At 40.9% G+C, this 13101-nt stretch overlaps 1 protein-coding gene and 1 long non-coding RNA gene across 3 annotated transcripts; one reads left to right on the top strand and one right to left on the bottom strand.

Annotated features, from left to right (window-relative positions):
- Positions 1 to 2868: 2868 nt before the first annotated feature.
- LOC130403670 (ZP domain-containing protein-like) lies at positions 2869 to 4806 on the bottom strand. The gene is made up of 5 exons (XM_056608086.1): positions 4789 to 4806; positions 3779 to 4179; positions 3532 to 3631; positions 3253 to 3439; positions 2869 to 3145 (listed from the first exon to the last, which is right to left on the bottom strand). Exons 1-5 carry the CDS (start codon positions 4804 to 4806, stop codon positions 3009 to 3011), a joined length of 843 nt encoding a protein of 280 aa, XP_056464061.1. The 3' UTR covers positions 2869 to 3008.
- Positions 4807 to 8068: 3262 nt separating this feature from the next.
- On the top strand, positions 8069 to 12331 carry LOC130403043 (uncharacterized). Of its 2 annotated transcripts, XR_008904050.1 has the most exons (9): positions 8069 to 8251; positions 8439 to 8638; positions 8995 to 9132; positions 9451 to 9565; positions 9679 to 9864; positions 10041 to 10182; positions 10356 to 10511; positions 10694 to 10749; positions 10974 to 12331. It is a non-coding gene; the product is annotated as an uncharacterized LOC130403043 (long non-coding RNA). The 2 variants fall into 2 exon arrangements; XR_008904051.1 differs by lacking the exon at positions 10694 to 10749.
- The last annotated feature ends 770 nt before the right edge of the window (positions 12332 to 13101 follow it).

Genomic DNA, 13101 nt, shown 5'->3' with positions numbered 1-13101 from the left:
GAGTTGTTCCACAAAGAACCTCCATTGAAACAGATGTCAATGGAATCCCACAGATCACTCATGAATCCGTACGCCGAAACACCTACTTACGAAAGCCAAGAATGCATGAGTTTGAGAGACACTGAGGTCAAGGAAGAAGAAGCAAGCAAAAGGCGACAATCTAAGAATTATCGGCAGTCTACCAATACTGACAGAGATTTTGCACCTGAACCCCGCAAAGCCCTCGCTAAATACAGCATGCGCAGAGAACTTTTCATCTCTGGCCTTCTCGAGTTTAATGATCACCTGACCATTACTGTTCATGGAAAGCTTATTTTGTGAGTGTCACCCAGAACTTGAACTTGACTGCCAGAGAAGAATTGAAGTTGATGGTCAAATGGCTAGGAGATGATTCAGCAGAACAAGCAAAGATAATTTGTTCAGTGCACGTTTTCAATCCCCTTGCAGGTTTCAACATGGTTTGGAAACGTCTTGAGGACTGTAATGGGACTCCAGAAGTCATATGAAAGGCACTGCTTAAAAGGATTGATGATATTCCAAAACAAACCAACAAAGACGACAACAAGCTCAGAGAACTGGGTGACCTCCTTGAAATGGAATGTGCTGAAGGGAAAGGCTACCTACCAGTCCTTGCTTATTAAGATACAGCTTGTATAGCCTTCAAGAGAGATGGATAACCCAGGGATCCAGATACAAAGAAGACCAAGGTCCGAGTCACTATTGATACCACTATGGTTGCAGTATACGGTATTACCGGTGTTGAGGCCAACACCGTTTACTCGGTGTTGCACACCGGCAACAGCAATTTTTTTTTAGTTTTTTTTTAGTAATAAAAAACAAATTCAGTAAAAATGAATAATATAATTATAATTAAGAAAAATAAATGTGTAGAATAGGCCACAGTTCTGCTCTGTGCGGGAGAATTGTCGCGCCGAGAATTGACGTGCTTCCTTAAAGCCCAGTTCAGACCAAAGATTCACCTTGCAACGGCTTGCAACTCGCAACTCCTTGCGACGAGACGGGCTGCGACGTTCTAAAACTGGGCCGTTCACACTGGCTGCAACGGGCTGCGACGCTAGATGGTTTCCATAGCAACTGTGAACGTTCTGGCTCAGCTGAGAGCCGCAACGGCATCATTTGCGTAGGTTAGGTTAGATTAGTTAGGTTTGCAATTAGTTAGGTTTGCAATTCGTTTTTTTTTTATTTTGCTTGAGAGTAGGCTAGAGTTATTGTGTTTTGTCATTCTCCGGATATCGGATATTTCAATCTGATATTTTTATGCTGGAGTGGACAGTACGGTACCGGGACAGAGTAAGGCCGTGACGTACATGTTGTTCTGTGCTGTGATTGGCTGAAGCGAAATAGTTAAATCGCCGCGTTCTAAAACTGGACCTTGCGATTTGACATGTTCAATCTCTGGCGACTCCTTGCAACTCCTTGCGACTCCTTGCAACACCTTGCAACGACCCGTTCACACCGCCCCTGTGACGTTCTAAAACCGTCTCGTTGCAAGCCGTTGCAAGGTGAATCTTTGGTCTGAACTGGGCTTTAACAAGACCGGTAACCATAGCAACGCCGGTAAACAAACACCGCGGAGCCCAATCCCTACGTGAGCTCCCCGCGCTACGGCCATCCGGAGGCGCACAGAGCTTTTGGCCATGATATTATGATATATAAAATTATATTATCCTATTATATATTTAAGCAATAGATCACGCCAGGCTGTGGTATGTGCTCATTATACCACTGTTAAGGGGCGTTGTCCGGCCCCGACGCGCGGAGGGCCGGCGACCCCCTTCACAGTGGTATAATTAAGTCTGTTAAGAGACTGACACACAAAAAGTTTGAACGTTCATTGGGGACCAAAAAAACGCCTATAGAGGCATTCTTAAGTTGGCTGTTTTTGCCAATTCTACCAAAATGCTTTACGGTGGAACGAGATATTGACACAAAATGAATGCAAGTTAAGGGATGTGTCCTCTATGTTCCTGGTACGCTTCAAGTTCCAGCCTCCTTCTGCCGAGGACTTGCGATGGAAATGGAGAATTAGCGTTTAGTTTAGCATTCATCAATCACTGTGTGATTGAGTGAATATTGCAAAATGTTGATGTCTGCTAGAGCTGCTGCCCCCGCGATCCAACCCTGGATAAGTAAGGAAATTTGGGGGTCATTTGAGAATGCAATGAGATGATGTAGATGATTTTAGAAGTGTTGCCAAGAATCACACTGCAACCAAATCTATCCTGACAGACATTATGGGTCCAAATGGCAAAAAAGTTTCAGAATTTCTAATCAATCGGAAGCCATGAAGAGTGTTTAACTAAGACCAGAATTTATAATGCCCCCTATGGTGATTTGGGCACCAAGCTTTTTGGAGACCTAAGGTACTGGTAATCATGCATGACTGAGAAATTTGATAACTTTTTTGGGCTGATCAATAAGCGTTTAAATTAAAAATAATAATGTCTAGTACAAATACAATAGGTATCCAGATACACTGTGAATATATATTTAAGTACTAGTGCTGACGTTTATGAACGCAAAGTATTTTTGATATATTTATATATTCCTTGCTGTCCTTTTTTAACGAGCAGAATCATATGCATATGTAGGGCTTGTACAACGTACAAAGTACAACTCTCTACAATAGTTAAGAGAATCATTCATTTTTATTCAAGCGGTAGTCATTAATAATTGTTAATAAACTTTTGGAATAGTCTTTCGAAATATTATGCCAACATTTATGGTAAGGTAGTGTGAGGCAAGGTTGAAAACATTAATAATTAGCAAGTGTCATAAGTTTTAAAGAGACAGAAAATAAGATCTAACCCCCCCCCCTCTAAAAAAACGATCACATATCACAGAAAGACATGTCTAACACCCAGGCACACCCACCACTTTTTACATTTGAAAATGTCAAAAGTGATTTACATTTATCTCAAAGAAAGCTAATAAACTCGTAAGGGAAAAGACTCTGGGTCGTAGAGTGTGGTTTGATATCTGATATCTTATTGCTCAGTTGTTGGCAAAGGCTGATACTGTACAGCAGCCCTCTTGAATCTCTGAATCATCACTCCACAGATCATGGCAATTGCTGCTAGAAGGCATCCGGCGATGAAGGCCAGGTTCAGATTCAGACCGGTCACTAGAGTAAATAAATACAAGATATTTCAAGAAGTCATATGTACTTGTTTAAAAAAATGATATTGTTGTTTGCAATGTATAGCCACAAATGAAGGGTTTCAACATTACCTCTGCTCTCACTTGCTGGTGTGCTTCGCAAACGCAAAGGACCCTGGGAAATGAAGTGGACTCCTGTTTCAATAACAGCCTCTCTCTTTCTTCGATGATGCTGCTGGTTCGATGTTACACATCCCTTGGCGCACCTGGTGTTGTTGTTCCCAGCCTCACATAGAATGACCGAACAGCTGATGTACACCTGTACATAATGAGATATCCCGTCAATACATTGCCACACTTTATCTGTTCTTCTGCAGTTTTATCTACTTTAATGAATTAATTTGGTTTTACCTGGTCATGTATTCCTATGAATTTGAAGGCATCAATTGAAATCCGAAACTGTTTATTATGACTTGGGGAATAGATGACAACTGTGGGGTCCATTATACACCTAGTTGAAATCGATCAACATAAAAAGAGATCACAAATTAAATATCGCCCTTTACATCAAGAACATATGCAACATAGTTGTTTTTTGTTGTTTTTCAGCTAAACAAACATAAAGTAATGAAGACAAATAGGTAGGAAGGTAGTTTACCCATTCTCTATGATGGGGTAGTTTGGCTGGTAATTTGGGTTATCGTAAGGTGAAGCTCTGCAGGACTCCACGAACAGCACAGTGTTATTGACTGAAGACGTGGCTTGTATTTGCATGTAAATCTTCTCTCCAACTTCATAGTCCAGTGGGTATAAACTGGGACTGACCATTGTGCCAAAATGGTTGTCTGGGTAGAATTCAAAGCTATAGGTGAACATCCCAAAGCCCCGCTCTATTAATGTAAAGTTGTCCCTGTGTATTGTGAACCCCAGGGTTACATTTCCACGCTTTGGGTACTGGCAGGAAAACCCAATTTCCAACAGATGTTTCCTGGTTATGATGTCTCTGACCTCTTCAAAAGTGGTGATCTCATTCTTGAAGATGAGATTATCATTATCCTCCTGCAGATCAAGGACACTTACATAATGTCATAGTAGCATAAACAAAATCACAGATGGTAACCATATCAGCATATCTTTGGATATCAATGAATTCATTTTGCAACATTTTATACCATATCCAGTGCAAATTCTAGTGTTGAGATCCCAAAATGAGAGGTTGCAGTTTCGGATATCATCAAGCATCTCAGGTCTATTTAGAGTACGGTAAGATTTATATTCCATGTGAATCTCATGCCCCTGTCACACCTTGACGATTTTGAAAAACGTATGCCGATGTATGAACAATTTGGCGAACACGCTGGAATACGTCAAATAAGTTATGGGTATGTTTTGAATACGTTTAAGTCGGCCTACGCTGGAGCATCGTGGTATACGCTGGCATAAGTCGTAGTATGTCGCAGTCGTCTAATTTTTTTTTCCACAACCGCATCTTCTCCAGGGGATGATGATGTAGGCGTGGGTGAGCGTCCATGTACACGCCTATGGCCAAGGCTAGCAGAGTCCTATGGAGTTTTCTTGACCATGTTGACAGCGCGGGGTCTACTGTGGTAGTGATTTGAACCAGCTTTTATACACCATTGGTGATACGGTGCCACCTGCTATGCATACGTCTATATCTTTGGCCATACGTCTAAGACTATCAATGGACATGAATCGCGCACGCTAGCCACACGCTAGGTGTTTGTTGTCATGCGCTGGCATTCGTCTATACGTATTCTATAATTTATTGATAGGTTCTGGATAAGTTACTAAAACGTTATGTAAACGTTAAGCACGTTATGAATATTGTATGCATACGACCAAAGTAAAAAAATATATATATTATGCCAGCGTTTCTCTGTCTTTTGATAAATTTGGGATACGTTTTCCAAATCGTCAAGGTTTGACAGGGGGATCATATAAATTATCGTGCCTGATTTTTTTCAAGGCATTAGTCAGACACATATATTTCTCTGATAAGAATGTGTAACACATTCTGAGCTAAAAGTTTTTATTTTGGGAGTACTTCTTATTGTACAGCATTGCGTATTGAGAAAATTAACTTGTTCGAAAACGTATGTGTTACCGGAAAAAAAACTAAAACTAGTAACTAATTAACTACATTTATTTTGAAAACTAACATCTTACGTAAGTGGAAAAAAGTTCAACTTCAGTTAACTTAATTCAAAGTTAAAGTGTCTTGCAGCACGTTTTCAGCCATGCGATTTTGACAACATTCAGTGAGTACTGGCGGACTATACAGACTTATATTGAATGTCATTTCCTGGTTTTATGCACTTCCATCGCTTTACGCACTCCAGAAGCAGACACTAGAGGGTGCGGGGCGTTGCTACACCCGTTATGATATGTTTTATCATCGCCCTTCATACATTTAATTTCAACCCGTATCATGCGTTAAATCCTGATCAGAATAATTTAAGTCAACTGCGTTATTTCTCAGTTATAACTCCAGAAATTTCTCCTTAATATAAATAAAGAAAAATTCTCTATATTTAATCCCGTCACTCCATACTGTCCACTGACGGTGCGACTGCATGGAATAAAGCATCTGTCCCACATGTGTCAATAGCATAATATTTGTATGTGACAATGTAAACACAGAATCAAATGTCAATTAAATCACATAATCAAATGTGTCAAGCCACACCCCTCATCACAATAGTAGTCCGTTACTCTTGATGCTTTTCATGACAAATCAGGCATTAAAAAGGGGTTATGTTCAAGAACATTTTACGTTGGTGATTACAAACTGATTATCCAAGGTGATCTCCGTCAGTCTTATTACCGTAACCCTATAAATACAGAGGTGAGCACCGTGGTAATGCTGCACCGTATGGCACTTCTTGCGGACCATGCAAATGGCAGGATTCGGAGGGAGAGGGTATTTAGGGACCATAACGATTCATTGGTAGGCTACATAAAAATATGTAACTCTATGTCAGACCACTTCTTTTTTAATTCTGGGACTGTGCGCTCCGTGCTACCGACAGAGTTCACTGGTGCAGCATATGTTGCCACTCACTCTGCTTTTTGTTGTTGGCGATCCCAATACCGTGACCGCCGAACAAACTACTTTTCGGGCCTCCATCTCACCCACAAGTGTCTCCACTTCAACCTCCCTGAAATTTCTCTTTTTTTCTTGGTCTAGATCCTGCTGTTATTTTTGGGCAGGAAGATGTTGTAGGCTATAGGTCTTTTTACGCTGCCAAGCCGGTTCGGTCGCAGCTTGGCACGCGATTTCACCTTCTTATCAAGTTGTGTTGTTCTCTGCAATCTGATGTGTTTTAATAAAACACATCCAATGTACGGAATGTCCGCTGGTGACGCCACTGAGGCTATAGTAGGCTAACGATGCTCTTATCTTATTTTTTCCTATCCTTCAGCCAATCAGAAATGAGCCGTGTTGGTAACCAGATCATCCACCTCTGAAGGTATGCAGAATACTTTTGTAAGCTTGCTGCAGAAGTAGCCATGGCCATAATTAATTCTAAAGATTAATGATTTGTTTTGTTTGAGGCTTGTTGTGGTTGAAAGGCAGTGTGCTTGAATTGTGCTCATGCAGGAAAAGCTGTAGTGAAATGCTCAGCAACACAGATGACTGTTTCCCTTGAGAAAAATTCCATGGATGGCATCGACAAGAACTGGCTGAAGATGGATGACCCCTCCCGTTCTATGAGTTCTAATGACACACATATCATGGACAACATGTCATGTCAACACCTGTAGAACAAAACTTGAGGAATTAAAAACAAAAATTTCTGTGGGCCAAAACTTTCAAAAAAACAGAAAAAAGAGAATGTGCGTTAGTGCCATGATAGAGAGGAGGTGCGTTAGTGCCAAGATAGAGAGGAGGTGCGTTAGTGCCATGATAGAGAGGAGGTGCGTTAGTGCCATGATAGAGAGGAGGTGCGTTAGTGCCATGATAGAGAGGAGGTGCGTTAGTGCCAAGATAGAGAGGAGGTGCGTTGGTGCCATGATAGAGAGGAGGTGCGTTAGTGCCATGATAGAGAGGAGGTGCGTTAGTGCCATGATAGAGAGGAGGTGCGTTAGTGCCATGATAGAGAGGAGGTGCGTTAGTGCCATGATAGAGAGGAGGTGCGTTAGTGCCATGATAGAGAGGAGGTGCGTTAGTGCCATGATAGAGAGGAGGTGCGTTAGTGCCATGATAGAGAGGAGGTGCGTTAGTGCCATGATAGGGAGGAGGTGCGTTAGTGCCATGATAGGGAGGAGGTGCGTTAGTGCCATGATAGGGAGGAGGTGCGTTAGTGCCATGATAGAGAGGAGGTTGGACAGTATCCTCCTTTCTGCAACAGCAGCTCAGGGGTCTAGGATCTCCCGTCTGTTGCTCCCATTGTTGTCCAAGCATACCACAGCGTAGAAGAGAACGACTCATGGAACAACCCGCTCTGCCCATCTCACACACACACTTGCACACTCTTGCACACACAAAAGCACTCACACATATTTATTCCATATATTTATATAATTGAATGCCTCCCCATCTTTGTGAACATCTGAAAGCCCAGCTCTTCAGGGAACATTTCACAAGCTGACGTATGCAATTTTTCGGATAAGTCATCCAACTTTATCGAGCTGTACCATTGTGAACTAACTCTAGAAAAAATAATATTGGAATAAGAAAGCATCTGATATCTGATATATATTTTGTAACTTTTTTCAAAACCACTGATACAAAAAAATAAAATAACAATCCAGCCTTTTATAGTAGTAGTAGTATTAAAGTTATCAGTGTTACTGTAAATGTGCGTGGGTGTGTGTTTAAATATATATGTGAAAATAGGCAGGGTATACAGAATGAATGAAAGAGAGCACCATGTTCAGCCAAGTTCTCTGCAATCTGGTTTTTCCTGTTCAGTGGTTATGAAAAGCCCGCCTCTCAATCACATGAATTAAACAGACTTCAATGTGTAGTCGTGAGAGCACAATGGCAAAAAGGGCTATTTTAATGCTTTTGCCTACATTATTAGGTATTGCTTTAACTCAGGAGAACTTCTATGGAGAAAGATTAAGTTTTAGGTCTTTGCAAAAGACGAAGGATGGAACTGTTCAGGTATGATTTGGCATATTTTTTTCTGTAACGTCAAAGCAAAACAGAAAGAAGGCTGATGACTTTATATTCTGACAAATAGACAAATGGCTAAACTACAGAATAACTATATATGTATAACAGGAAATATGTTTCACTATCAAGAATTGAAATAAACGTATCCTATATATATCCTACTGTGCCTTTGCAGGTGAGCTTCTACTATCGAGAGAATGGCAGAGGTAGCTGCAAAAACCAACTCTCCTATCGCTGTGAGATTGGGTATTGTAATAACACAGAGGACTCCAAGCCTGTGCTTACAGACAGCAGCAGCTTTGCTCATGAACAGTGGTGCCAGTCGGAGGGACAGGCCAGAGTAGCCTCCCTCAACAACCATTCCCTTGTCTTAAAGTATGTCAAAATGTCAATGTCTTCAGCGTTTCACTTTGTTTGGATTTGTTCATCTAGGAATCGAGTAAACTCATAAAGCACATTAGCAAGGCAGTAATAGTACATATATAAGTGGTTTTGCTAATCTAATTACTAATAATAACTAAATAAATAGCCAAGACATTTGATTGATTTTTGTGATTTATGAGGAACATCATGATTATGATCAAGATTATTATTATTTGACATGATCCTATCTATTTCATTTCTATCAGTGTTTTTTTAATTTGTCTCAAATCGTTCATTGGAATTTGAGGTTCACTAATTACCCAGCGTAGATTATAATTATATGTCTTCACTGTCCTTCATTGTTTTAGAGACACAGGTTGCTGCTGGCCCCCTAATGTTCATGGTAAAACAAAATGGATGGCTGGGGGAAAGTTGGACCTGGGATATCGATCAGACACACACACCTACAACAAAATTCCTGTCACTGCAACAGTGCCATATTTACGGTAAAACATGTTGTTAGTTCTCATATCAATATCTTACCTATTGTAAAACAAAAACCTTGCCCCATATGTTGATTTACCACAATGAATGGCTTCTGATGTATAGCATGTGATGTATAAAAGATGCAAAAAATGTGAGTTGTTTAGATCTTAGTTAGATTACAGCTGCAATTCCTCCTGCAATGACAAGTCTTACAATGATTCCTAAAATAAATCTGAAAAATGATACTTTATAAAAATGTATCAATCATCAGAAACCATACTTCTGAACACCAACCCTAAAATGTATCTTGGTATTTTGTGTTTTTATGTACTGTATAGGGTTCCTCAGAACTGTTTCACAAAGCTTCGACTTCTGGCCTATGATCCGGATGGGGACCATGTGCGATGCCTTTTTGCATCAACAAGTGTTGATTCAAAGGTTACTCTGGATGAGGTAGTATAATTAAAAAACAAATTGGTACAATTATGAAACAAGATTGCTTTAGGGTTGGAATGAATGGTCTTTAATGATATTGATTGGCTTAATTTGATTCTTCATATCACTAGAATGAGTGCACAATCAAAGCTACAGGCCTGCTAGATGTTGGGCTCCATGTGTTTGAGCTGGTGCTTGAAGAGATGTCAATCTGACTTATGATGATGGATCCTCCTCTGAAAAAAAAGCGTTCAACATTCACCCTGGTATCCACTCAACCCCTTTCAGCCAAATATATCTACAATTTACGCTACAGAGTAAGACGCTTATACTTCAAACATTACCCAAAGTTTTCAGTGATGATGTATGACATTTGTAACAAATTAACCTAAAATAATAGCTCTTCGTACCTACAGTATCTTGATTACAGAGAATGTTATGACGATATTAATTAATTGTAAAATACTAATAACCCACCATCTCTGGGTTTCAGTCCTATATCCGGCACACAACTGCATAGCCGGTCACGTGGTTCCCCAGTACCTGCTGCCGACAGCATCCCACGGCGACGTTCGCCAGGCTTCTGTTGGGGAAAGATTCCAGCTTCATATCCACGCCCAGGCCAGCGAGACCAAGTACCTAGCCATTACTTTAATCAACAATAAGAATAAAGTAGAATCTTCAGTGTACCTGGTCACGATTGTGTCTTGATTGTTTACTTTGTATTCACAGAGGTAAAAAAAAATGTGATGCGTAGGATTTTTACATATGTGTCAATTCATTGCTTATCTTTTCATATTTTTTGAAGGATTATGGACTTTCAGATCAGTGGCCCTCAGAACATGGCCAAGAGTATGACCACTGGTACTTTAGGGAATGCGTCAGTCATTCTGAACTGGACACCAGCTCTCAATGACCTCTACCGGCTTGTACCAGTTTGCTTCACTGCTGAGACATATGAAAGGTATGAATGTGTGTCTCTATTGTACAGGAAATACAAATGAATAGTTATTTGCCTCCAATTCAATGCTTTTGTTTCCTTATATGTCCATCAATGTATCATGTTTCTTGAGCCTGTCAACGCTAACATAGAGCGTTAGAATGTTGTCCAGTCAGTTATGATATTTGTTTTTTCTAATCCTTTAGCCAATCAGAAATGAGGTGTGTTATTGTAATGGTTACCAGATCATCCACCTCTGAAGGTATGCAGAATACTTCTGTATGCTTGCAACACTAGTGATTCTAGCAGCTCACTATCAAGTTCCGAAATGTTCTATCCCTTTCATTAAATTGAAACAAAGATAAATCAAATAATTCAAGACTGCAGAAGTTGCCATGGCCATAATAAGTGCAAAAGACTAATGATTTGTTTTGTATGAGGCTTGTTGTGGTTGAAAGGCAGTGTGCTTGAATTGTGCTCATGCAGGTAAAGCTGTAGTGAAATGCTCAGCAACACAGATGACTGTTTCCCTGGAAAAAATGTCCATGGATGGCATCGACAAGAACTGGCTGAATATGAATGACCCCTCATGTTCTATGAGTTCTAATGCCACACATATCATGGCCACCATGTCATTCAACCCCTGTGGAACAAAACTTGAGGTATGTTTCAACATAAAAGGGGAACATTGTATCATCGTAGGATTTTACATTGATGTTGACACCAGATGCATATTACTAATTTTATTTATTTAAACTTTATTATTCTAGATTTCTGCTATCATATTTGCCAAATCAGATACAAAGATAGCAAAGTAGATAATCACTATTTTAAAGGTTGCGTAGGTGATTCGCTTTTTTGGCCATTTTTGCAAAATTACTTGCAATCCTTATCATAACCCGCTTACAGCCACTGAGTTAGAAGTACTGACATGAAAATTTAACTTGTCAATCATCTGTGGAACGGGCAGGGCTCGAAAAACTCCAGCCAATCATTTCCATTGCCACCGAGTTTCATTGGACAGTAAGTACGTCAATCAAACGGTCGTACTCCACTCCCCCTCCCCCGCGCCCCGCGCGCGACCCCTTCGTGCAGTACTCGTGACCCAGAGCTCGTGACCCAGAGCAAGCTCCTGTTTGTTGTTATCCTGCGGTATCTACTGGAACTAGTTAATCCACATTTGGACCTAGAAGTAGAAGACAATTTCCATGGCAGACAAGACGCCACCATCCCCACCACCACCACCACCACCAGCAAAGAGAAGGAAAACTCTTTTTCAGAGAGTAATTGATAATAAAAACGCTGAAAGAGAAAAACTGAAATCAAGAATAATCCTAGGCGCTGCTTTTGAACGTTTGCGGCAACTGAAGGACGAGAAGGGTCTAAAAACCGATGCTTGTGTGGCGGTTGACCTAGTTTCAAAGTTTATACCGTTTATACTCGGTAATACCAGTGTTGAGACGAGTGTATTACTCGGTGTGAAAATGTCCACACTGCGGCAACCCTAGTGAAAACCAGGACTTCCAATACAATTATATGAAACAAACATACATTTTCTAAAAATAGTAATGATTTATGTGACCGTTTAATGTTTATAACATCTGGTGCAACCATAGCCGCGAGAACGTATTCTCAGCAGGGGGTGCTGGGAAAAAAACCCGGCCTGCACTAGACTCGCAACTCGTCACATTGATAAAAAAAAGATATATAGCAGCACAGCTCAATTACACCAGTGCATGCGCGCACAGTTGAAAATCGATCGTTGTGTTCACTTCCTTCACACCATGGTTCACATCCAGCTGCTCACAGAACAAGTTTAGCGCACCACCGCTACCCTCACACTTTTTCATATAACCTTTTTTCAGCACTAGGACATATGAGCATTAAATAAATGCTGCGTCTCAACATGCCTTGGACAGCAGCGAGGATGACTCGCTTTGCCACGGGCCGAAACAGTTCGGAGCGACCACAGCCAGAGCGAACACAGCGGGGCAGAGGAGTGTCAGGAAGTCTTTGGTGTACACATCAGTACGGCCTATTTGCACTACTGTTTAGTGGCAATGCAGTGTTTTATTCTATGCCTTTTTATTTTCGTATATTATTTCAATGAATACAATTTATTTATTCATGAAATCAAGATCTGGTCTTCAAATCTTTTTTCCAAATATAGGTCGTATTACAATGGGGTTTGTGTTTATATTCGGACCAATACGGTACAGCGGACGCTCACATGACGTTAAGCATTTCCTGGTGCATAATGTGACGCTTCAGAACCTAAAATCCCGTTTCTTCCCGTTGATACGACAACACATAACCGGCGTTTTCAGAAATCTCCACTTTGGCCGGAGTTTTTAGAAATTATCGTTTTCTGTGATAAGACAGGGCCTCGGACAGGGGGTGTTGCAGCACCCCCAAAACCCCTACTTCCCGCGGTACTGGGTGCAACTTACAGCTGAATGTAGTGCCATGTTGTTAAACGAAAACCTACGCTAGCCTGGCTCGCTCTCGCGCATCTCTGTTCGCGCTCGTGCATGATTGCGCGTCCAGGTACTTGGAATGGGTGGAGTCAGAGTTGAAGGAGAGGGGGTAGGACCATTTGAGTTGTGTATTTTCA

Source organism: Gadus chalcogrammus, chromosome 14 (genome assembly GCF_026213295.1).
Source record: "Gadus chalcogrammus isolate NIFS_2021 chromosome 14, NIFS_Gcha_1.0, whole genome shotgun sequence".
NCBI classification, from domain to species: Eukaryota; Metazoa; Chordata; class Actinopteri; order Gadiformes; family Gadidae; genus Gadus; species Gadus chalcogrammus.
The sequence above is the reverse complement of the archived record's forward strand: the minus strand, read 5'-3'. Positions and strand labels throughout refer to the sequence as shown.

Coding starts and splice junctions, on each gene's coding strand:
- LOC130403670 (XM_056608086.1), bottom strand. Junction 3,440..3,531: donor TCATAGGAATACATGACCAG/GTAAAACCAAAT, acceptor CATTATGTACAG/GTGTACATCAGCTGTTCGGT. Junction 3,146..3,252: donor ACCAGCAAGTGAGAGCAGAG/GTAATGTTGAAA, acceptor TATTTACTCTAG/TGACCGGTCTGAATCTGAAC.